This window comes from Desmodus rotundus, chromosome 2 (genome assembly GCF_022682495.2).
Source record: "Desmodus rotundus isolate HL8 chromosome 2, HLdesRot8A.1, whole genome shotgun sequence".
Taxonomy (NCBI): domain Eukaryota; kingdom Metazoa; phylum Chordata; class Mammalia; order Chiroptera; family Phyllostomidae; genus Desmodus; species Desmodus rotundus.
In genome coordinates, this window is record NC_071388.1 from 71759365 (window position 1) to 71785559 (window position 26195).

A 26195-nucleotide genomic window follows, 5' to 3' on the forward strand; every position below is an offset into this window, starting at 1 on the left:
TTCAACTGGTCCCAGACCACCCACACTTGTCCTCGGACAGCGGAGACCCCTTCTTCCATCTTCTCCCTGGGCAAAGGGGAAAGGGCCAACCAAGGCTTGTCTCTGTCAGCACTCAGCACTGAGCCTGCACACAGGAAGTTTTCCGTCACCGCCCGCGGCCTCCGAAGGTCGGCTACTGCAAACAGCATCTGCAGGATCGCGGCGCCCAAACCCGGAAAGTGGGATACCCGGCGGCTGCTGAGGTAAGGGCAGCGGCGGCGGCTTCAGGCGCCTCAGTGCGCAGGCGCAAGACCACAACGCGCAGGCGCCGCCTACAAGTGACTTCTCCAAAAAGTGTCTTAGTTCGCAGTCACCTGAGCTTCAGGAGACTCGGCTGCCGTAGGCTTCGGGGACATCGAGTTCTGCGGGTCCTACCTGAAGACCCTGCCTTCTTTTCTGGTTCTTTGGCTTCACTATCCCGAACCCTCCAAGGGCTAGTCCTTTCGTTTCTGTCCTTTCCCATTTGCGCACCGGACCGGGCCGAGCTGGGCCGCCTGGGCGCGGTTCTTGACCATGGCGTCCCTCTTTAAGAAGAAAACCGTGGATGGTAAGTTCCCGGCCTGGCCGAAAGAGCCCAGCTCTGTGTTTTCCAGACGTGTTTTGGGGGGCTTCTGGCTGTGATTCTTGCTTATGTCCCTGGGGGCGGGGCTGGATCAAGGGGCCCCACAGGTGATTGACCTCGTGCGTCACTTTCTGCTTCCCATCTCCTCTCACTTGCCCACCTCTGCAGCACCACCCGGGCTGTCTGGCTTCTCTCGAGTCTAGTAACAAGCCCCCCGCCCTATATTTTCCTTTAGCGGAATGCTGAGCATTTCGAGGAGGCAGGATGCCGCTGGCCCTTGAGTATCATTAGTCTTGATGATTTAATGAATTTGATAGTTTTGTCTGCTTGGTTTCTTTAGTTTGTTGTGTACTACTTCTGGGCACGCGAACCAGAAACCTGTGCCTGCGGTGGGAGGCGGGGGGATTGGGTGAGGGTGAGGGGGAGTAACAGGCTCCAGTTATCAAAATGAACCTGGGTCTGAGTTGATCTTGTCCTAAGAACACCCCATCAGCAGAGATGTGAAACAATTCTTGACTAACTCCAATAGAAAAATAAAAGAAACCCAAAGGAAGTGCCTGGATTGTTTCATAATGGATTTCTCTCGTTTGTGATTATCTTTTGTAATCAAAAGTAAGAGATATGATGTGTATTATCTGTATAAAAGTTTACATTTTAAGGTGCTTTTATTGTTCCATATAGCTCAGTGTCATCTTAATAGAAAAAAGTGCATGTACAGGAATATGCAAATTGATGTTTATAAGCAACGCTTGCTTGTAATGTATGTCCCTATAACACTGGTTAGCCTTGTTATTTTCATTGACTGCTACCAGGAATCAAATTCATTCAAGTTCTTTTAAAATAGTGTTTCCTATTACATGTTGAGTCTAGGTTACTGCTGGTTCAGCCAAAGAATCACTTCTTTGTAAGGGTCTAACTCAACAAAAGGAGCAGTGGGTATAGCTGGGCAGAGTGCTCAATCCAGACCTGGGGTAACTCCTGCATTGTTTTTATTGGCTGTTCCAATGCCAGCAAAATTATTTTGGAGAGGATAACAAAGACATCATTTTTACTCTGCCACTCTGCCCTTTTCTTCAACACATGGTGTCATCTTACCCCTAATATACTTTTTGCTTACTCTTGAGTTGGTTAAAAGATTTTTTAAATTTATTGACTTTTTATTAACTGAGACTTTTTAATCATTTACAATACCAGAAAAATTACCAAGTTGTTATATGGTGTAATACAATGATTTGAAGTGGGTTTTATGTGTGTTATTCATGTGAATGCTGTTTATTTAATCTTTAACCTAGCACTTTATTTTTTCAGTGTTCCAGTACTAATATTTTGATTTTCAGTTATTGTATAATACTCCATGGAGGAAAAAAGGTTTATTTCTTTGTTTCATTATTATATAATGAGAATTTTACTATTGAAATTAAGAACAAACTGACAGTAACCAGAGGGGAGGTGGGAGGGGATAATGGGGGAAAAGGGAGAAGGGTTGTCAAGGAACTTATATAAAGGACACATGGACAAAGCCAAAGGTGGGTAGGATCAAGAGTGGGAGGTGGGGATGGGTGGGGTGGGGGGCTGTGAAAGGGGAGAAATGGAGATAACTGTACTTTGGGGGGAAAAAAGAGCAAGAGAAATAAATAAATAAGAATTTTACTAAACAGAGGAAAAGGATTGCATCTTTCTTACTGTGATGTTACAAATTAAATTTTTTTTTTAATTTAACATTAACAGCCAAACATCCTAGCTTTAATCGTTTAATATCTATTAAATATTTTAAAGACTTACATACCAGTTCTATATTCTCATTGTTGTGCTTCCTGGTACTTTTGGTAATCTGGTGACTATTGTGTTTGAAGTATAGAGCTGAATGAAAATAAAGACAATGAGGATGTGTAGTGAGGGTATTTAAATGTATACTCATTTGCACTTGGGTTAATTCATCCAAGAAAAAATGTTTTTGCTAAATAGACTTATTTGTGGTGAAAAAAGTCTTTGCTACCGAATTAAAGATCTGTATATGAAATTCCTGAATATAAGGAATGTGGAATGTATTCCACCATGTACATTGGCTATAACTACCAGACTACATGCTTGATATTTTCTTAAATTATCATGTCAATTCAAATCATTTAATGACTTCTTAATTCTAGAACTGAACTTCTGTTATTTTGATACAGTGTTAATTATGTGTTTACTCCTTGTTTTTATTAAAAAGAAGTTGTTTGTTTAAAAGGTGACAGCATTCTTAGTAGTAATGAGGCTATATATTGTGAAGTTTAATGTATTTTATGCATTTCTCCCAGATCTTTGGACTTGTTGGTTATTGATCATAATATCTTTTACTGTATGCTGTCTTTTTATCTGTTTCAGCAGTAATGAAAGTCTGATATATAAAGGAAGCATGTAACTGTTTATACATCCGGAGAATAATTGAATCTTTTTGTCTCTTTGGATTGGCTGGAAGAGTTGCATACTGTATCATTAAAGACTACTGCCCATGTAAATTAAAAAGGGAGACAACATTACTGCACTTATTACTATTCAGAGTTATGTTTAATTCATTTTTGACACAGAGATGAACAAGTCTCTGCACTGTATACTTTGTTGCAGAAATTAATGAGAACTGTACCTCAATGCCATGGAAGAGAAAGATTCTTTTGAATTTGAAATTACAATTGAGTCCTTGATTTTCCTTTTACTGATTTATAAGATATATACATATATTAGGGTAAAGTGTTTACAGGTTTTTTTCCCCCCTTAAGTGGACAAATGGTGACCTATTTATTAGAGCTAATTATAAACTTGTAAATCAGGATGCCATGAGGGCTTGCTTATCTTAAATGCACAACTAAATAATGCCTCTTAAAAAGTGAAGTTTTTTATGCACTGTTTAATTGTTGTCTGTTATTCCAAACAAAGACAAATTTGAGGTTCTGCTCTAAGCCAGCACCAAGTTAGCATTTTGTATACAGTGTCTTATTAGAGTTCTCACCCACCTGTAAGTACTGTTATTACCCCCACTTTGTAGATGAGGAAATTGAGAGGCGAAGGACTGAGTAACTTGCCTAAGATCACACAACTACTAAGTGGCAGAGCCAGGGCCTAATTTCTGTGAATATTGTCATTGTGTTTTTGTTTATTAGATAATCCTGTGGCACAGTTTAATTTTGCAGTTCTTGCTGGAATTCTCAACTTTTGGTAGGTACCATGTTACCTTTTGTTTGTGAACCAGACTCTTTTTCAGAATTCATAATAGAACTTTAATATCTAATGGTAGTAGAACTGGCAACAGCTCTCCTTTTCCCCTACTCTCTCTTGACTCAGTATTTCTTAGGCAATATTGTCCTACCTCTTTTTGCTCTTCATCTCAACCTTTTGTAGAAGTAGTGACGTCTCCTAGCTCTACCTCTTTATTTCTCAGATGCCCCATTCTACAGCAGTTTGCTTACATCTCATGTAATGAGATTTTGCTAAAATTATCAGTGACTTCTAGACAGCCGGACTCAATGCCTGTTTGTGGGTGATCATCTCGCGGACCTATGTTTTACATTTGACTCTAGTAAATTATCAGTGACTTCTAGACAGCCGGACTCAATGCCTGTTTGTGGGTGATCATCTCGCGGACCTATGTTTTACATTTGACTCTAGTAATAATTTCTTCCTTAAAACTCTCTTGGCTTCCATGACAAAATTGTACATTCTCTATCTGTATGATCTTACTCAAACTCTTATTATTTTAATTATAACCTAAATCTTGGTGGATCCTAAATCTGTATCTCTAGAAATATTTTTCTGAGAGTCAGATCAGTACATCCAATAGTTTGTTGAGTATTTCTATCTAGAGGTCCCAACGGATGTCAAATTAAAGAGATCTCAAACAATTCATCACCATATCCTAGAGTTGGTTCCTTTCCTGGTTTCTCATCCTCCATTGTTTGGGAGTTCTTGATTTTGCCCTCTACCTTCAGTTAATTACCAAGTCCTACTCCTTTTGTTTCTTAAATATTTGGCACACCCGATCATCTTCTATTTGCCTTCAAATCTTTGCTGTCATTCAAACCCCATTTATCTTGCACTGTACTGCAGTCACCTTTCTGCTTTTCTTTGCTATAGCCTCACAGCCCTTAAATTGTCCATCTGCAAAGCTGCTTGTGTGATTGATATACCTAAAACCTAGATCTTCCTATGTTACTCTTCAGTGTGAACTCCTGTATTGACTCTCTGGTACCAACAGGGTCACGTGGGTGCTTTTTATAAGGCATTTATGGCTCTCTTTGATCTGACCGTGTCTCTGGACATTTTATTGTCCAACAATACTGTACTCATACTCATCTGCATATACCATACTTCTCACTGACATTTTTGCTTATGATGCTTTTGTGGAAAAAATTCTCTTTTTCTCTTCCTCTAGATAACCTGAACTATCTTGGGTTTTTTCCTTCTCTAGGAATTCTTCTCAAATTATGTTAAATCCCTTACTATTTATGGGGTTTTTTTCTTTTTCTTTTTTCTTTTCTTTTTTCAAGCATCTTCTTCCTGATTTGCCTTGTATGGAACCAAAGTAGGTCCTTGAGTTCCTTCCAAAAGTGTATTGTGCTTATTCTAAGTTTTTCCTACATTCCATATTTGCAAGGTTGCAGAGTCTTCAGCATAATGGAAATATCTCTGCAGCAGTTTATAATTTAGAGATTAAATTCCAAAACAGTAGTATTTACTAACCCAAAGTAGTGTTTCCAGTATCCAGAGCTTATTACAGCCTACATCCATATAGCCATCTACCTTGAACTTGAATGCAAGTTTAGAGGTAGTTTGAGGGACATTACTAACAAACAGGAATAGAGCTTCTTAGTCTTTGCCTCGCTGGGGTGTTATGTATGTATGTTAGTTGTCCAGCGTGCAGAACCTGTGGGGTTTTGACTCAGGATAAATCTATCCAGAGGTCAGTTGTGAGGTCACATATCCAACAGCTCAAGAGGGAATAAAATCTACCGTGTATATAAACTGAATTCCCTCCAGAAACATACCTGCTTTCTTCCAGATAAAAGGCAGCATTCTCATGGTGCTACCCAGAGTACCCAGATCTTTCCTAGAATGATGTGTGTTCCCTTGGTGCTTATTCTTCTGAATATTTAAAAACTCAGACTTTACTTTCTACTTGGCTCCTACATTCTTGGCACACTAAAATACTATCATTATTATTAATTATTGCACGTGGTATTCAGGAGCACCACGTACGGTCATCTTAGCGTTTTTCTGAGCAAAATTCTCCATACATTTAGAATGGATATTTCTAGGAAAGTGACTTCCTCCTGTATTTCTCCATCCTTATCATGACACCTAAGACTGCTATTTCTTTTCATGCTATGATTGCCTGCCTTCAAGTCCAGGTGTCTGAGACTTTTTTCAGAGGAGCCTTTCCTCTCATTCCCTTCTTTATTTAAGATGAAAAATGACCTTGGACAGTTTTCTGAACTTAAGTTGTTCTTGATGATAGTGCCAGAATCTGTGTCTTTGAGAACTAAATGTGACCCAAAGATCTGCTGAGAGGCATTTCAACAGCTTCAGCTCTTCCAAAAAGCTGGTATTTTAATAATAGTAATAAGTTCATTTCAATGAATTCCTCAGGGCATGAGTGACTTTTGAAAGTTTACTGGTAGGAAAAAAAAATAAAACATTCCTTTTTATTTCCTTTTATGTTACCCTAGAGCTAGATTCTCCTTTTTTTTTTTTTTTTTTCTTTAGTATTCTGTATCTTCCAAGCAAGTCAAGTTCAATCTAGTTCTTAAGTGGATCCTTGGCGCCAATGGGCCTTATGTAGCACATGGTGTTCAGGTGCTTGGAGGTTGGCCTGCGACTCCTTTGGGCCCCTGCCTAGAAGCTGTGTGATTATAGATGTTATAAATCAAAACAGGGCTCTGGTTGGTGGACTGTGCACTCAAGTAAGGTGACAGGCTGTGCCTTTCAAATGCATGAAGCTCACTGACTTCATCCTCAAGTCCCCACACAGTGCCCACCAGAAGTATGTTTGACAAGGCAGATGTCAATACGAAATGGGCTAAGAAGATTGAAGCCAGAGGGGAAAAGAAAAGGCAAGATGACAGATTTCGATGGTTACAAAGTCAGGAAGGCAAAGAAAATGAAGAAGAGAATAATCAAGATTGAAGTTAGGTATCTTCAAAAGGTGGCTAGCTTTTCTGAAAGCTTCTCCCAAAAAAGCACTTGCTGCTATAGGTGCAGCAGCAGCAGCAGCAGCCACTGCAAAGGTTCTAGCAAGAAAGGTGACACTGCAGGCAATGCAGACAAGAAGGCCCCAGCCCAGAAGGTTCCCACCCAGAAAGCCACAGGCCGGGATGTAGCACCTTCAAAAGCTTGGAAGGGTTCGAAAGCTCCAGCCCAGAAAGCACCTGCTCCAGAGACATCTGGCAAGAAAGCATTAAGAACCTAGAGGCTATTTTAAAAGTAATAAATGTTCCTTTTGAAAAAAAAATGCTGTATTAGATTACCAAGTCCATCATGGCCTTATGGAAAAGCACAAAACTCAGTACGTGGTAGAGGGGATGGTGCTGTCTAATAGACCCGCTGGAACCCTGCTGAGAGGTGCGATCTGCCTGTTGTGCCTCAGTGCTCACGAGACAGTAGTCCCCAACGACCCTGCAAGCTTGAGCAGCCCCTTCTCTCAAAGGACCGGCACTTAGAACAATATTCCTCACTGATTAATGAGTGTCCGTAATTACAGTTGCTAATTACTTTTTTCTTTAACCCTCAAATTGCAAATTGTATGTAAATGAGCAGGGTCTGGAAGGGCAACCTTAATTCAAGTTGGGGCTTGGCCTCACACCTCACTAGAGATTTTCAGTGAACTAGACTGCATGGGAAGCCCTTTTAGATTTATTTTTAATTTTTGACTTTTTTCCCTGTAAACAGATAGACCTTATTGACTTAGAACTAAAGAAGGCAGAATGACCTTTTCTGTCTATATGTTCTTAAGTCCAAAATTTAAGTCTGTGATCTTATTACTCTAGTGCACACATGTATTAACCTTGTTCAGTATTTAGAGACTTAAAGTCTTGAAACAGGCTTTTAATGCCAAGATTGGCCTGGGTGGCCTTTCTAAGTGTAGTGCTGGGTATAGGACAGGAGGGTAATGGCGGGACAGCCCCCAGGTTCTTTTTACCTCACCAAATGGTGACAGAGAAGGCATATAATATGTATCCTTTTGACATTTTCAGTTTGAAAGTTTTCTATTACCACCTACTGTGAAATGCTTCACGAGAGGTCCACGAGGTAGATGCAGTACAGGAGGGTAAGAATTCAGGGGATGCTCTTCTACCTGGAGATGGATGCAGAGATGAATAGGAGCCAAGCACCCCAACTCTCCTAGATGTCAGCAGTACCCTGTACATGTTTCTGTCATTGTCTGGACTCAGAATGAAAAGAGAGGAAACCGGAAAATTATAAGAGAAATAACTGATTATTTCAATGCTCTGTTTTTCCATTATAGAATGATATATATTGTAGTTCAGATTTTACTGTTGTTAATTTCAACCATCTTTCTTGATAGCCAGTAGATAATATCATACGTTTTAAAGTAATGTGTTCAATGTGTCTGTGAAGGAAATTCTTTTATATTTCAGTGTATAGGTCTGTGCTCCCTTAGATCACTGTTAACTAATATATTGGGGTAGTAGTTGGCATTAAGGTGGGAATACAAATAGATAAATAAATAAAATACATGCATTCCTTGCTCTTAGAGAGGTGTAATTTGGGGAAGAAATCAGACCTACTAAGAAATAAATATAATGGAAAATAAACTTGGCCTTAAAAACATTGCAAGTGCCTCGGAACCTTTCTCATATTATTTCTTCTTTATTATCTAGAAAACAAAATCATTAAATGTGGGTTTAGCCTAGGAATGGTTTTTTAAAAATTAAAGAGTAATTTATTTGTTTTATAGGATATACTGATCATCTCATATGGAAAATATTGTACTACCTTTTCCTACTTACCATAATATGTTTTAAGTATTATGACTCTATTTTAGTATATAACATTATATGCTCTCAGTTTATAGCTTAGAACTGTTTAAATATTAATAGGTCTATTAACAATAGACTGTGGAATTTGCAGTAGTTAATTTTCTTTATTTTTCCTTCCCTAATATACGGTGACAGTTATGGTACACATAGTTACATAAAAGAAAGGGGAAGCCAAACTACTTGATTAAATTATGTTTTGTTAAAATTTTATGTCATAATTCTTGTTTTTCAACAAAGATGGCTACATCTATTCTTTACTCTTGATTCCTTGACGCTAACTGTATGTCTCAAAAAATTCATGTCCGTTGTAACACTAACTATCTGGGGTTGGCACAGACCCCCCAGGTTAAGGGCTCAGTTCCACAAGACTGCCCCCAATCCAGATGTCAATCACAAGTCCCAGGTTGCCACCATTACTTCTGACCAACCTGCTATAAATTCAGGTGTCACCACAACTCCCTCATAATTGATAATTCATTAGAAAACCTCTCAACTCAGAAAAGTGCTGTACTTACTGTTACCAGTTTATTATAAGGATAAAACTCAGGAACAAGCAGCCAAGTGGAAGCAGGGTATTGGGGCTGGGGCACAGAGCTTCCATGCCTTCCTGTGGGCATGCCACCTTTCCAGCATGCGAATTTGCTCACCAGCCCAGAAACTCTAGCAGTCTCTTTGTTCAGGAGATTGTATAACCCAGTGTCTACCGGCTCCCCTCTCCTGAGGGGTGGAGCTGGAAGTTCCCACCTTTTAATCAAGTATTTGGTCTTCTTAACCAGCCCCATCCTAAGCATCCCCCTTCCTGAGTCAAAAGACATTTCTATCACTAAGGAAATTCCAAGGGTTTTAGGACCTCTGTGCTAAAACTCAGGAAAAAGAACTCAGGAAAAAGACCAACTATATATTGTTTTCATTATACCACCCTAGTAATGAAAAAGTGTATACTGATAGAACTCCAGATCTGAGCAATCAAGGCTTCAGCAGTTGCTTTGCACCTGTGTTAATGATCTGGCTACAATTGAACTTATTAATATGGTGGCTTCACTTACAGCCTAGTACTCTTACAACTGTAGAAGACCAGCATCACTGTCTCAATATTGCATCTTATACTAAAAACTAGGGAGTTTTTAGAGCACAAATGGGTTATACTTCAAAAGTTCATTTGTGATTTCACAGTTTTAAATTTAGAGCATATTTTTCTATTGAAACAGTAAGTGGTAAATGTTTTTATACCAATCCATTGGCTTTAACAAGATAGGGAACTAAGTCCAAAAGAAAAAATAAAATGGGAGTGTTTGAGTATTGATGATGGAAAGGCTTATGATTTCTTTGAAAGATGGAGAAATGAGAGCTTTCATTGCTGTTTGGTTTTGTGTCACTGTATAAGTGACACTAGAAAATATTCCTCTTGTCAGAGGAAATATTCCTTTTCCTCTTGTCAGAGGAAAGATACTGTGTGTTATCAACTGAATTGTGTTCTCCTCCCTAAAATTCACATGTTGAAGCCCTAATCCCTTGTTACTATATTTTTTAGAGATAGGGTCTTTTTAAGGGTCAATTGAGATTAACTAAGGTCATATGGCTGAGCCCTAGTCCAATGGAATTGGTTTCCTTATTAGAGGAAGAGACACCAGGGATGGCACAGGCAGAGAATTGGCCATCTGAGGACCCAGCAAGAAGTCGGCTATCTACAAGCTAAAGAGAGAGGCCTCAGGAGAAATCATACTTGCCAAGACCTTGATTTTAGCCTTCCAGCCTCTTGAACGGACAAAATAAATTTCTGTTGTTCAAGCCACTCAGTCTGATGTTTCTAATGGCGGTACTAGCAAACTAATAAATCTTGTCATTTTAGGATAGGATTTTTACCAATGCTCCATGTAACATTAGGAAATGTTGATACAGATCTCTTGAAAGGGATCTTTGGCTTAATAAATTTGGGAAATAATCTATTATATATTTTCCCCTTAAGGATTGACAACTCATATTCATAGATTAAGCATTTTTAGAAGCCTTGAGATAAAGAAATCTGTTTAATTTTTTTTCAATGTCAGCAGTTCCCAAATATATTTGCCTACAGAACATGCCCCTCTTTTTTGTTAAGTGAATTGTGTTTCCCATCCAGAAGAAAGAGGGAAGAGAAGTATTTCTCTGCATCTCCATCTTTCTTCATCTCTCCTAAAGATATGGCGTGGTTTTATATTTCTGTATAGGAGGAACACAGAGAATGTTTCTTTGTCAATCCTGAGCATGAAATATTCACCAATATAACTTCACTGAAAAGCAGTAAGCAGAGAAAGGGAAATGGATGTCTTGTATGTAGAACATAGGAGCTCTTGGCATCTTATTTTAACTTTTATTCAGAATATATAATGACTTGAATGATTTTTATTCAGTATAAAATACTGTGTATTTTTATTGATATGGGTCTCTATTTATTAGGATTATGTCTCCGATAACTATTTCTAGTTTGTCCAAAAAGCTTCCCAGCAGCATAACACAGTAAAAATAAGAGGCCATGGAATCTGACTGCTTGTATATGAATCCCAGCACTTTTTCTCCCTTGGGCAGATTGTCTCAGCAAATACCAATTTCCTCCGCTGAAACAAATGTCATAATAGTACCTACCTACCTTTTGGGGTTGTGAAGCATTTAATATCATGCCTGTTACTCAGTATAATTAGTGATTTTTATTCTGAGGAAAGGTATACTATACACAGAAATACGTAGTGGTCCATAAATTGTGATGCACCATCATTAAAAAGAATAATGGTTGCTGGCTTTGTTGTTATTTTAGCCAAGGTGAAATTCACAGAATATTAACCATTATAAAGTGGTCAGTGGCATTTAATACAGTCACAGCTGTGTGTAACCATTACCACTAGTTCCCTCGCCCCAGCAACTAGCAACTACTAATCTGTTGTTTTTCTGTCTTCATGGATTTATCTATTCTGGATACTTTATATGTGTGTAAGCATAAATGTGACCATTTGTATCTGGCTTCTTCCACTTAGCATCACATTTTTGAGGTTTATCTGTGTTGCAGTAGTATCAGTACTTTATGTCTTTCTATAACTGGTAATATTCCATTATACTCATATACCACAGTTCATTCATTTGCTTGGTCATGGACATTTGGGTTGTTTCCACCTTTGGGATACTGTGAATAGTGCTGCTATGGACATTTGTGTAGAAGTATTTAAGTACCTGTTTCAACTTTTGGGTAAATACTTAGGAGTGAAATTATTGGGTCATATGATAATTTTATGTTTAACTTTTTGAGGAACCATCAAACCATTATCCACAGGGGCTGAAATAATTTACATCCTATAAGCAATGTCAGGGATACCATCTCTGTCCTTATCAATATTTGTTATTTTCCTTTTTTGTTTTTGGTTATAGACATTCTGGTGGATGTGAACTGGCATTTCATTTTCCTAATGGCTAATATATTGAGCATCTTTTTCATGTGTTTATTGGCTGTTTCTTTATTTTCAGAGAAGTGTCTGTTCAAATACTTAACCTAGTTTTAATGGGGCTGTTTGTCTTTTGTTTTTGAGTTTTTGGAGCTTTTTAATATTCTGGATAATAGGTTCTTACCATATACTCACATATAATATGCGTATATTTTGTCCCATTCTGTAGGTTGTCTTTTCACTTGATAATGTCCTTTGATGCAGTTTTTAATTTTCATAAAGTCCCATGTATTTATTTTGTTTCTTCTGCATTTAGTGTCATATATAAGAACCCAGTGCCAGATTCTAGATCATTCAGATTAACTCCTGAGTATTCTTCTAAGAGCTTAATGATTGTAGCTTTTATAACTGGGACATTAATCTTTTCGAGTTAATTTTCATATATGGTTATGTATCAGGGGTCCAGTTTCATTCTTTCTCATCCGGTTGCCCCAGAACCATTTGGTGATGAGACTATTCTTTCTGTTGGTTGTTTTTTTAAATCTACCCTTGACTAAAAAAGTATTCTAGTGAGGTGATTAAGATCATTGATTCTGGAGACACAGAACACTTAGGTTCAAATCTGGCATGGCCCTTACTCCCTTGTGACCTTGGACAAGTTATTTAAACTTCCTAATTTTGTTAGAAAATTCTCAATTTTGTTATATATAAAATAATAGAAAAATCAACTTCCTAGCATTATTGTGAACATTATATATTATAATATATGTAAAACACTTAAAAGATTCCTGACAAGGACAGATCAGTTTTGGTAAGAATTACCACCCATGTCTGTGATCCTTTGAAGAAATCACTGTATAGTAACAGCTAACCCTGATTATTGTCCATCAGGCCTAGACTAATAGTTTAATTTCTTCAAAGGGTAACACTGATGGATCCAGATGACTCGAGATAAATTAGACATTGAGGGACACTTACAGTATTTCAGGGCATTGGGTGTGTTATTTACCCCTTAACAACAATCCTATTTCATAAGAAACGTGAGATTTAGAGTGTTAACTAACTTTTACAACATACGATCAAGTGGCAGAGGTGGGATTCACCAGAAGGTCTGCTGCTTCATCGTTAGGATGACTTAGTGTAGAAGAAAGATTTAATAAGCAAATGACCTTATTTCTTTTCCCATATAATACTGGAGTAAGGAAAGATAAAAAGGATGTATGTGTGGGTGTGACATATATATGTGCCATATAAAACACTGTATACTAATCAGTTCTCTAAGGGAATGTTTTATTGTGATTTATATGTGCTTTTGGCTAAGCCTCAGACTAGAGCACACTTGCACTTACTTTTGTATATAATCAAAATTTTTAATTGAAGTTTGAGTATTTTACTCATATTTACTTAGTATTGTATATTAAATTGAAAAAAAAATTAACATCCAGTAAATCAAGGTTTATTTTTTACTGACATCTCTGAGTCCAGTATTTTAAATGGTATTAAGGAAAATTTTACAACGCATACATTTAGGTTTCTTTCGTGCTTTTCCTTAGATGTGATAAAGGAACAGAATCGGGAGTTACGAGGTACACAGAGGGCTATAAGCAGAGATCGGGCAGCTTTAGAGAAACAAGAAAAACAGCTGGTAAGTAGAACATTAAAGTTCAGTTTCACTTTTCAAACAAATTTGGAAATTAGTGTTGGAATAATTAGCTAACCGGGAAGAAGACACATGGCAGGTGGTAAGTAATTTGTTTTACAAAGAAATGGCATTTAATGCCTTTCTGCAGTTTCTGCTTACCTTTGTTTATTGTGTCATTCTGCAGACTTTTACCAGGATTCTGTGTGTTCTGCTGATTATAAAACAAATTATTCTTCAGTTTGTAAAAATCATGAATGCCTAGGAAGAAATACTGGTCAAAACAGAGCCAAATTATTCTCAGTTAATAACAAAGATAACGCAATCCTCGAAAACAAGAGAGGGTTACAAGAAAATAATTCATGGGTGTCTTTATATTTTAGCTTACTTTCTATTTTAACCATCATTGTGTCTGTGATAATGAATGTACTTTTAAAAATAGACTGTATGTTTTAAAATATATATTGTTTAAGATATTTTAATAAACAGCATGACTGTGGTATAATTGACATGGAATGGATTGTAAATTTTTTTTTAAATTTAATTTATTTTTAGAGAGAGGGGAAGGGAGGGAGAAAGAGAGGGAGAGAAACATCAATGTGTGGTTGTCTCTCCCACACCCCCAACTGGAGACCTGGCCCGCATCCAAGGCATGTGCCCTTACTGAGAATTGAACCAGTGACCCTTTGGTTCGTAGGCTGGCACTTAGTCCACTGAGCCACACCAGCCAGGGCCAATATTGAGTCTTATAATCCATGAACATGGTTTTATTTAGATCTTTAAGTTTTCTCAGGAGTGTCCACCAAGGATGAGAATAAGTCTACCAAGACATGATCTGCTTGGGGAGGAAAGGTGGCCCATCTCTCAAAGGAGCAGGGCTAGGAGCCTGTTCCTCAATGGGCTTTTATTGGGTTTATTTGTATAGGAATACAGGGCGTATACTATAAGTAAAGCTCATCAATCATTGTCAGGCAGTAATGGTCAAACAATAGATAACATTCAAAGAACTTGAGGGCTTATTTTGAGTCAGAGTCAGATAGCTAAAGGGCCATAAAACTTTGGGGAACAAACTCATTTCAAACTTGGACCCTTCTCATGTAAATTTGAGGGTATTAGCAAAGCTGGTTTCACAGAATTTTATGTATTCTTTCTTAGGCCTGATCCCCGCCCCCCCCAACATCCCTTTCCAGCACAGGGCAGCATCCACCTCTAGCATTGTTTCAGGCTTAAGTAGGGCAGGGGAGTAAGGCAGCCAAGAGATTAAGAGACTTCTTACAGACAGAATGAGGACTCAGGCTTTGTCAAAGCTGAGAGTCGAGGGTGTATCACCCCCCTTTTTCTATAGCCCACCCCCCCCCCCCCCCCCGCCCCAAGTCCTTCCCTGTCTTAGGTCATCCCTCCTTTGAGGAATCTTACCCGTCCGTCATTGGCTAACCGGTCATCCTCTGGGGGCCAGGCAGGGTGAAGTAAAGGGATTCATCAGCAAACACATTGGGAGTGAATTTTGTTTGTGAATAGGTTTTAAACTACAAGGTCGTTAAAAAGAAAAAGGTATAAATCAGGTTATATGTCCTTTAGACTGAACTTTGGTAGTTTGTGTCTCTGAAGTAATTTGTCCACTTCTGAATGTTACAGTGTGGTGACATACTGTTAGTCATAATACTCTTACTGTCTTTCAGCATCCTTAGGATATGAAATGATGCTCCATTTTGCATTCCCAATATTTGTAATTTGCCTGTTCTTTCTGTCAGTCTAAGTTGTTATCCCTCATCTGTCTGGCTAATGGTATATCAATTTGATCAGTTTTTGCAAAAAGAAAAAAACAAAAACCTTGCTTTTGATTTCATTAATTTTCTGTATTTTTTTTCTAGTTTCTGGATTTCTATGCTTATATTTTTTGTTTAGTTTGTGTTCTATTTCTTTTTTTCACTTTTCAATTTTGAAGCTTTTGACATTTTTTTAATATAACCTTTTTTTGCCTTTACTATTATTTTGCTTAATTCATTTTTTTGATTTTTGAATTATAGTTGAAATTCAATATTATATTAGTTTCACATGTAAAACAGAGACATTTAGATAACTTACTGAGTGATGATTTTAGCACACACCTGGCACCACATATAGTTATTGCAATATTATTAACTATATTGCCTGTGCTGTACTTTACATCCTTGTGAATATTTTATAACTACAATTAGTACTTCTTAATACCTTTGCCTTTTTGAATATAACTTCTAATGCTATAAATTTCTCTTTAAGAACTCTTTTAACCCATGTGTTTTGACATGTGGCATTTTTATTTTATTATGGTCAAAATGTTTCATTTCTCCTGTGTTACTTTTTAGTCTATGACTTATTTAGAAACATGTTAATTTCTGCTCATTTGTGATTTTCCTTTCATATTTTCCTTACTGATTCTAGTTTAACGTGATTAGAGAATGTACTTTGGCCCTTTTCAACCCTCTTAAATTTATTGTCCCTTATTGTCTGAAGGAGAATATGGTGTATTTTGGTGATTTTTTTTCAGTACATACTTGTAAATGGATATCCTGCTGCTGTTGAAGGAGTTTTCTATAAATGTTGGTTAGATCAAGTTGGTAATAGTGTTTTTTGTAAATCTTCTGTGTCATTACAGATGTTCTATCCATTTGTCCCAACCAATACAGCAATATACTTGAGAGGAGTTGTTGATATCCCTCATGCTAATTTGTCTGCTTCTCCTTTCCGTTCTTTCTGTTGCACTTCATATATTTTTAAGCATTGTTATTAGGTGCGTGGACGCTTAGGGTTGTTTGGACATCTTTATGTATTGATTCCGTTATCGTTATGAAATGCCCCTTTTTATTTCTGGTAATATTCCTTATTCTCGAGATTTGTTTTATCTGATGTTAATGTAGCCACTCCAGATTTCCAGATTTTAGTAAGTATTTATATAGAATATATTTTACTATTCTTTTACTTAGCTTTTTTTTTAATTAAAGTTGGTTTCTTGAGATAGCATGTATTTGGGTTCTTATCTAATCTGATAACCTGCCTTTTAATGAGATATTAGATGAACCTTTTCACTTGTATGTTTATGTTATTAGCTTTAAATCTACCACTCTGCTCTTTTTTTTTGCTATGTCCCACCAACTCTTTATTTATTTATTTTCTTTTTTCCTACATACTTTGGGTTGAATGTTTTTTAATTTTCTTTTGGGCTCTGTGTAAGGACTGTTTTTGTAAAACAGCTTTATACTTGTGGATGAAGGTACTGGTTTCTGTCTTTCCCATGAAATCATGTGGAATCAGTTGCCCTCTCGGATGACTCTTGTTCTCCATTCTGGATCATTTCGTGATCAGGGAGAAAGGCTCTATTATACAGGGGTGGAAAAGGTAGGTTCACAGTTGTGAGTACATGAAACGATTTATTCTTGTATTATTATTAATTATTGTACTTCCCATATGAACAACTGCAAGCCTACTCTGGGTTACTCCATTTATATTTGATCTATTCTTTGGAACTAAATCTTGAGGCCTCCCCTCAATGATTTTATTCCCCTTTTTATTTCCTGTCTCAGGAATTAGAAATTAAGAAGATGGCCAAAATTGGTAATAAAGAAGCTTGCAGAGTTTTAGCCAAACAACTTGTGCAACTCCGGAAACAGAAAACAAGAACTTTCGCCGTAAGCTCTAAAGTCACTTCTATGTCCACACAAACAAAAGTGATGAACTCCCAGATGAAGATGGCAGGTGCGATGTCTACTACAGCAAAGGCAAGTGGAAGCCTTTCTACCCAGAGACTCAGAGTTTAGTCTAACATGTTTCAATATAAACATTCAAATCAATTTAAAATCACCTCCTGATATATATGTAGTAAAGAATCTGTATGATTTTTTTGGTAAGTTGAGTTAAAATATTGGATAATCCAGATAACACTTCTGGGTTTTTATTGATTTGTTTTAATTTAAAAAAAAATTGTTTTAGGGAATTTCCATTGTGCCATGGCTACATGTAGCTTCTAAATTTTTCAAATTGACTTAAAACGGTATTTCCTTTTTCTCTCAGATTGTCAGAGGTTTGTGGGCTGCTTATTTCATTAAGCTATAAGTTTTGATTACTTTGGAGTGGTAATTTCCTCTTGATTCATTTTCATATATGTGTGAGATGTACACATGAATACTGTCACCAGGATTTATCAATTATTTTAATAGGGATTTATGTTTAACTTACAGTCTTTATATTAAAGAGGTTTTTACTCTAGACTTTGAAGGACTCTTAGCCTTTTGATTTTTTTAAAATAAATAATGGGCTACTTACTGCATATGAAGTGCTGTGAGGACAAAGACAAAGACTCTCCTCTCACAGAAATTACAGCTCATTGGGAGCTGGTGTTAAGGTGGGTTTGAAAAGGAAACTGCCCACTGCACATCAGTCTGTGCTAAGCTTCAGTGAACCACGCAGGTCTTTGAATAGAATTATCTGAATGACTGCAGAAGACCTAGGTCTTAAAAATATCGGTAGGTGGTAAATATAAGGGAGGGTGAATATTTGTATGAAGAGCAAAGGGAAGAAAGCCACAGACGAGAGAAAGTATGAGATTCTTACTAGGAAAATGGTGTATATAGTTGATTCTCATTTTTTGCAATAGTTAATGATCTACAAAGTTGGGAATTAGTGAATGCCGAGCCATTGCTCTGAAGGAAAATACAGGGTTAGGTTCCTGTGAGCCTTTGGTTGAGACATTTCTGTCACCCAGTGTATACCTAAGTCTGTTTTTTGTGTGTTTCTGTTGAAAGGGGCCATATTTCATTGTTGATTTATTAACATTGAACTCATGGCAACAGCACTCTAACTCTTGCTTGAACAAAGCTCTTCTAACAGTGTATTTTCTTCATAAGCACATCCCAGCCTTGCTGTGTACTTAGGAACAATAAATGACACTTTAGTACTATGCTTGGGGACCACTTTAAACAGCAAAACCACTAATAAAGGCACAAGAAATTTGCAATATATAAATGGGTAAAAGTACACTTGTTTACAGTAATATGAGAGCTGAAACAAGGCGGCAGGGTGTTGTCTTGTTTGACCTCAGCTGAAAAGGTACATGTTGGGTGACGAAAATTTTGTGCACATGTCCACAAATGAGCACTAAGCACTCATAATTATCATCATCATTATCAGTAGTAGTATTATAAATATTATTATATTTATATTATAATACATACTAATTATATTATAAAGCACTTATAATTATCATTAGTAGTAGTAGTAGTATTTACAACAATAATGTAAATTGCAAGTAAAGTATTATAATAGATGCCAGTAAGTATAAAATTTCATGTGTACCGAGTAGGATTTAACCAGGGGTATGTATTCTAATCTGGGTATGAGGAACTACTTCTTTAAGAAAGTGATATTACGAGGGGGACCCAAAGAAACAGAATTTACTTATTAAAAATTGTGTATTTATTCTTACACATTTAAACTTCAGTCACCTTCAAAATACTCTCCATTTGATGCAATATATCTATCAAGACTTTTTTTCCTACTGCTCAAAACAGTGTTTGAATTAGTCAGTTTTGATGTCTTTTAGTGCTTCTGCTGTTTTTGTTTCACCTCTTCCACATCAGCAAAGTATTTCCCTTTGAGGACTTTTTTCATCCAGGGAAACAAAAAGAAAAGGTTGATTGGGGCAAGATTGAGTGAATACGGAGGGGAGGGCATGGGGATCATGCCATTTTTTTGTCAAAAACTGCTGAACACTCAGCATGGTGTGGGCAGTTGTGGTTGTAAATCACCCATCATGAAATGGGCAAATGCATTGAAAGAGACTTCAAAAAAAATTCATTGAAGCCAAACGCAACCTTTCATAACAATGCCAGCTGTTAAACTGATACAAATGGGCTCCTAGAACACTCACCTAGTGGAGGAAGCCTGTACTACAAGGGGCCCACTCTCAGAAGATAATTTTGTTTTGGGGGGTTGGTTCCCCCTCATATGACCTGGAGTGTTGATAGTAAAAGCAGATGGGGGAGCATTGCCGGTGAGGGGAGCCTTGCCGGCGAGGGGGAGCATATACAAAAGTCCGGTGCCAGGAGAGAGCATGGCGTGTTTAAGGAGATGAAAGAGCAGTGTGATTAGAGGGCAGTGGTGCAAATGAGACTGGCTTATTAAATAGAGTTCAAATGATATTTGCTCTCAGAGGTCAGTTATGAAATGTGGCTTTTAATACCAAGAGCAATGGGAAGCCATTGCAGAGTTATTAGGTGTGTGTGGGCTGGCAGGGGCCAGGGGAATGTAGGGTCCTACTTAAAGGTTACTTTGGCTGCAGCATTGCATACAAATTGTCTGAGAAAATACTGTATGCTTAACATTTTGAAACTGGTATGTTTAATATTGTATAGTGTCTTTTAATACTAAACTAACTATATAATACATACTTTTTATGTATAGAAGACATTTTGCCTGTACTAGATGGCATTCATCTCTTAATAAATGGGCTGTGAACCTAAAGTGTAAAAGAATTCTTTTCACATTTTTTGCAAAACTCAATGTTTTGTGTTTTAAACCATGGTTTAAAATGTTTTAATGGATTAAGTATATATGCTAGTATTTCCTTTTTAGTTTAGATATTAAATTAATGACTGGTTATGGAACCAGGGAGCAGGCTGAGTAGAGGGGGACAAAGGGGGGGAAAGTGGGACAACTGTAATAGCATAAACAATAAAATATTTTTTTTAATTTTGTAAAAAATTAAAATTATTTTTAATTTAGACATTACCTACTTATACCATATAATAGGCAAATGGAGCTTTCCCATCTGAATGGCAGTGGATTTTTTTATTGACACAGTTTTTTTACTATGTAATCTTTTGCCTACGGTTCCGATAAGGTTTTTCCACACTAGTATTTATTATACAGATGTTAAGAAGATGGTTTCCAAATGATATTTTTTTTCTAGAATACTTAATATTCTTATGTTTAAGTGTGGAAGAATGTATATATTTTCAGAGCCTGTGTCTATTTGATGTATTCTCTTAGGAGTTATCCATAGTAAAGTTTTCATAATTGTATAGCTCATTTAGATATTTTCACATTTTAAAGACAATGCAGGCAGTTAACAAGAAGATGGATCCACAAAAGACATTACAAACAATGCAGAATTTCCAGAAGGAAAACATGAAGATGGAAATGACTGAAGAAATGAGTGAGTTTAATAACTTGTAATAAAATTTACAGTTTTCTCATGTTGGAATTGGCTCTTTACTAGCAATCTCATATTCTCATCCATGAAAGCACAAATATTGAAAAAAGAAATAATACAGTACCCTTCTAAATAATCACCTGTATTGTAACTCTTATATTTTGAAATTGGCAATGTATATGGCTCAAAATTCTATTAATGTTTAACTGAAGAAAAAAATATGAAATACGTTATGCCCTATTTCTATGCCGTACTGGCCCCAGCTGTTCTACTGTATTGATTAGGGGACCAAAACCATCTTGTGAATAAAGTAAGTTTCTGGTATAAATTGGGTAATTCTGGAACCGCAGTGATTCTTTCACACTGTCGGTATTGGAGGTAGAGATAATGGAGCTCTTTCATTCTTTTTTTCCTCCCCAAATTATTTAATACTTAGTTTTCTTTTCTTTCTTTGTTTCTTTCTTTGTTTCTTTGTTTCTTTCTTTCTTTCTTTCTTTCTTTCTTTCTTTCTCTCTTTTCTTTTCTTTTTCGATATAAACTAATTGCATATTGTATAGAAGTACAGAGACTACAAAGGTGGTATAAAGCATATTTTTAAAAAACCTATCCTCACATGACTCAGATATCATTACTGTTAAGTTGTGTTTCTTCCTGTATTTCTCTGTATCTTACTATAGTTAGGTTATATTACATGTTTCATTTTGAACCTTATCCACCTTGTAAAGAACATAATAGTATAACGTGAGCATGTGCTTATGACCGCAAATCTTCTCTGAAGCCTTTTTTTTAAAAATGGCTTCAATATTACATATCATCAATGCCAATTAACATCAACCCTAATTTACTAAAACATTCTTAAGGTGGTCAGTAAGATTGTTTTAAAATATTTAATGTATTCAATAATCTTTTCATAAATGTTTCTATTTTATCTTTGCCTAAATTTCTTAAATCTCCTTAGAGCACTAATTTAATTAAGGCTTTGGTTCACACTACTGGATCCTTCTCAGAAAGGCTATCCCAGGCCCTGTTTCATCAGTGATGATGACCCTTCACAGCATCCTAGTCAGCATTCGGTTATGACGTACATGAGAGTCAAAGTTGGCATCGTTGTTTTACAAAGATATTGCCTAATTGTTTTATAACTATGTAGGGGTATGATAGTTGAGCACTGCTGGCGTTTTAATTTTACAGCATTTATTGCATAAATGGTATCTAATTAAATTACCAAGGTTTCTAAACTTACCATTGCTCCAGTATTCTATTTCATATTATCTATTTTGCTTTTAGAATTTAATAATACTGTATTTTTATTAAAAATTCTTTAGTTTTCACCTTGAATCTTTACTTTGAAAAATACAATTTTTTGAAACATCTTCAGTGCCTTTTTAGTGACTGAGAATTGTCATTTATATAATGATCACAGTATCTAACATGTTTATTTGGGTTCCATTGATGGCACAGGTGTGAGCAGATCTTATCAGAGGAATTAACTTTTCTATTAACCTGTAGTGAAGAGTGTGTAATGAAGTTTACTTACTATCTCATGTTGAAGGGGACATTTAAATTAAGAAACATCTTAAATTTATACCTGAGAGAGTCACCTCCTTTATCTGACATGTTCTAGAGAGTGATGACTCATAAGCCCAGAGACTGTGGATGTGTTTACCATAGCAGCCCCGAACCAGGGCCGTCCTGCTAGGAGCATTCCATAGACCAGAACTCTCTCAACTAGAAAATAGACTTCTGTTTACCAGGAGCACAGTTAGCAGCACACGTACGAGGAAATCAGACTAGGCTACCTGTCGCCTTTCCTTTGGGGGCGTCCCCCAGGATCAGGAGAATGATCATGGGCCAGCTAGTTAATTACTTCCCTCACAACCTTTTTCCACGCGTGCACCTTCAATTACACCCCAGTGGAAGAAGTTACTCTTCCTTGTGTGCATCCCTGCTGTCTTCTGCCGTGTCTTTGTTCATGGTATTCCCTCTGTGCTCTTTGTTCATATCCTGTGCGTCCTTCAAGGACCACCTCACGCTACTTCTTCCCAGCTGGATATAATAATCTCTTCCCTTTTTATAATCACTTATTTTTCTGTTTATCACAATCTACTATCTCTTTTTTTCTCTCTATTCTACCTAAGTGTATACCACCCCAAATCTTCTTTTTTCTCCATCCGTCAGTTGTATCTGTACCACATTCTGGGCACTTAGTGTTGAAGATAAACGAGGCATATTCCCAGGCCTTCAGAAATTCCTTCCCCACAGCTCCTAACAGGATACCTTCTGTGCAGAAGGCTTTCCGTAATATTTAGGGGAGGTAAAGGGTATGGCAGTAATAATCATTGCAGGGCTAAGTTGGACATCATTCTTTGGACACGTTTAATACAATTTTGGATGTTAAACTTTGTTAGAATATTCTACATGCATCTTAAATGAAAACTTTAAAAAGTTGAAAATATAATCATAGGTATAAAAAGAATAAATTGTCTCCCAGATACTTTCAGGATATTGGATTCTTACATATTCTTCCACAGTCAGGTTTAACAACTACCAGCTGAACAGATTTAATTTGTGGAATCATATTTAAACTTTAATCCTGTAACTGTGACTATCGTACATTTCTTGTTTATTAAAAATGTAATTTTAAAAAATCAGAGTAGACTTGTTTCATTTAAGAATAATTTGTGTTGAAACAAGTGTTATTCCAGATTTAGTGCCTTAAAAATGTATTCGTCAATGAACTTCTTCGACATTTGAAAATGACTTTTGTAATTTGTTAGTTCACCCGAGTTTGCTATAACATAATAATAGTATAGTATAGTGTAGTGTAGTGTAGTGTAGTGTAGTGTAGTGTAGTGTAGTGTAGTGTAGTGTAGTATAGTATAGTATAGTATAGTATAGTATAGTATAGTATAGTATATAGTTGGGCTGCCTTCTAAAAATAGAAATACAACCTGAAATCCCTGAAATCTTTTTGAAAGTAACTGCTTTTTTCTCCCCATCCTCCCAAGTCAATGACACGCTCGACGACATCTTTGATGGCTCTGATGATGAAGAAGAAAGTCAAGATATTGTGAATCAAGTTCTTGATGAAATCGGAATTGAAATCTCTGGAAAGGTATGAAGGTCTTGTTAGTTGGAATTAGTTTCTACCACTTTTGTCACTTAAATGTTTAAGTTGTCCTTTACTATTGGATGCATGTTTTTATATCTGAAAAGTAAATTAAGCCTCTTTGTAGCACATCCTTTGTGTCCTAGACCAAATGTTCAATGACGCACACTTTTTTTCTCTGTTCCTCTCTCTAATATAGATGGCCAAAGCTCCGTCCGCTGCCCGAAGCTTACCATCTGCCTCTACTTCAAAGGCTACAATCTCCGATGAAGAGATTGAACGACAACTCAAAGCTTTAGGAGTAGATTAGTCAAAAAGGCTGTAACATTTTGCATATTTATAACTATTTAGTTATAATTATAAAACCAGGCATATTGCCGTTTTCCTTTTACAAAACATATTTATTTTGCAAAAGTGAAGACCATGAGTGAACAGTTGTTTCCTAACCCATGGCTGTTTGACTCTTTTGCCAAAGAATGATAATGGTGCAAAATGGGAACTCTTTGGGTTTTAATTAGAACTGTTTAGGAGTGATGATGTGTAAAAAGTTGACAACTTTTCTGCATGGCATAGAGAAATTATATTCATTCCTTAGTGTAGCTTATGTTCTAAATCTTTTTACACTTGAGTATAAAAATCTTGTTAAATGCCTCTAGGCATCATGTTAAAGAGTCCTGTAAAAATACTAAAAGTATATCATTAATTCTGTATCTGTTGCTTGTCCTTTGTAAGCGATATGTGTTATGACCATAGGTGAGTTAGCTGCCAGATTATTTTTAAATGATCTGAAAGAAGAGTGCTATTTAAACATCTGTCTTAAACAAAAACTGTTCATGAGCTTTTGTTTTCTGTCTTTTCCCTTTGGGAGGACATTGTAGTTGATAAGTTTATTACCTTTGAAAATGTGTTTGGCACCTGCCTTAAATAGCACAAACATACTGTGCACATCTTTAAATTATTATAACTGACAGGAAAGAATTCCATGTCAAACTAAAATGGGGCCTCTTACAAAAATTTTCCAGGCTGTCCTTGTAAAGCTTATAAAAGTGAATTGAATGTATTAGCAAAAACAGATTCTGAATTAATGATATTTTGTAGTAATAAAGTGATATATTTTGGTCTTTCTTCCAAAGGTGTAAGGAGATTTTTTCAGTGTGAATTACTACTTAATCTCTGCTTAATTTTGAACTTTATTAATAGGTACATGGAGCCCTCTAAATTGAAGCCATTATTTTCAGATAAGTAACAGTGCTGCGCCAGTACTGTAGCTAAATTCTAAAATAAACATTAGCACTTTCTTCTGGTAAATAAACTAAAACTTTGTAAGAAATCATTGCCTAAATGTGTGTTAACATCATAGCCGTATTTTTAAAGGTAAAATTACTTTGGTATTTAATGGATATACTGAAAGTGAGAAGAAATGAAGTAGCAGATTATAGAGATAGAATTTAGAATTAGGTTAGCTTTGAAAAATGGTGTTGTCATACATGGATTCTAGCACATTCCACCATAAAAACCCTGGAGGAGATTGTGTAGATGTAACCTGATTAATTTGGGATGACGGATATTTTGGATTAATATTGACAACATGAATACACTTCAGAACTAATACACATGTGTCATGTGGATTGGGGGGAAGAATGAAAAGCTAAACAATAGAGTTTATAATCCATTTTATAATGTTCAAAGATATGGTTCCATTATGTAGTAGTATTAAATACCATTACCCTGCACATTAATTGGTCAAAAGATTTTCCGGATTATAGAATTACCCAGAACTCTTTCGATTCTTGGATGTACATAGTAATGCCAACTAACTCTATTTACTTTCTAGTTTACATGTGGGGGCTTTTACTTTTAAAAATTATTTTGTTAAAAAAACTCAATAAAGATTTATTGCTCTTATGCTTTTATATATCTCTTTTACTATATTTTGGCTTCTGCTAAGTTAAAATTTTTATGTGTATCTGGTGATTTTTAAAAATAAAATCAGATGACTCTACAATTTATATTTTAACAAAAAAAAAATGATCTTTTTAAGAATTAGCAGTGGACCCTGACCAGTGTGGCTCAGTTGGTTGGGCGCTGGCTGTCCCACAAAGTGAAGGGAGGCCGGTTTGATTCCTGATCAGGGCACATGCCTGAGTTATGGGTTCCATCCCCAGTGGAGTCATGTTCGAGAGGCAGCTGATCAAGTTTCTGTCTCACATTGATGTT

At 36.4% G+C, this 26195-nt stretch overlaps 1 protein-coding gene and 1 pseudogene across 1 annotated transcript; both read left to right on the plus strand.

Moving 5' to 3' along the window:
• Window positions 1-303: 303 nt before the first annotated feature.
• Window positions 304-25717, plus strand: CHMP2B (charged multivesicular body protein 2B). The gene is made up of 6 exons (XM_024558185.3): window positions 304-586; window positions 13598-13689; window positions 17244-17438; window positions 20770-20872; window positions 23878-23984; window positions 24178-25717. The coding sequence occupies exons 1-6, from the start codon at window positions 553-555 to the stop codon at window positions 24286-24288; spliced, it is 642 nt and encodes a 213-aa protein (XP_024413953.1). The 5' UTR covers window positions 304-552; the 3' UTR covers window positions 24289-25717.
• LOC139440668 (large ribosomal subunit protein eL14 pseudogene) lies at window positions 2487-8028 on the plus strand (annotated as a pseudogene).
• Window positions 25718-26195: the final 478 nt, after the last annotated feature.

Coding starts and splice junctions, on each gene's coding strand:
- CHMP2B (XM_024558185.3), top strand. CDS start 553: ATGGCGTCCCTCTTTAAGAAGAAAACCGTGGATG. Junction 13,690..17,243: donor AGAAACAAGAAAAACAGCTG/GTAAGTAGAACA, acceptor TTCCTGTCTCAG/GAATTAGAAATTAAGAAGAT. Junction 23,985..24,177: donor GAATTGAAATCTCTGGAAAG/GTATGAAGGTCT, acceptor TCTCTAATATAG/ATGGCCAAAGCTCCGTCCGC.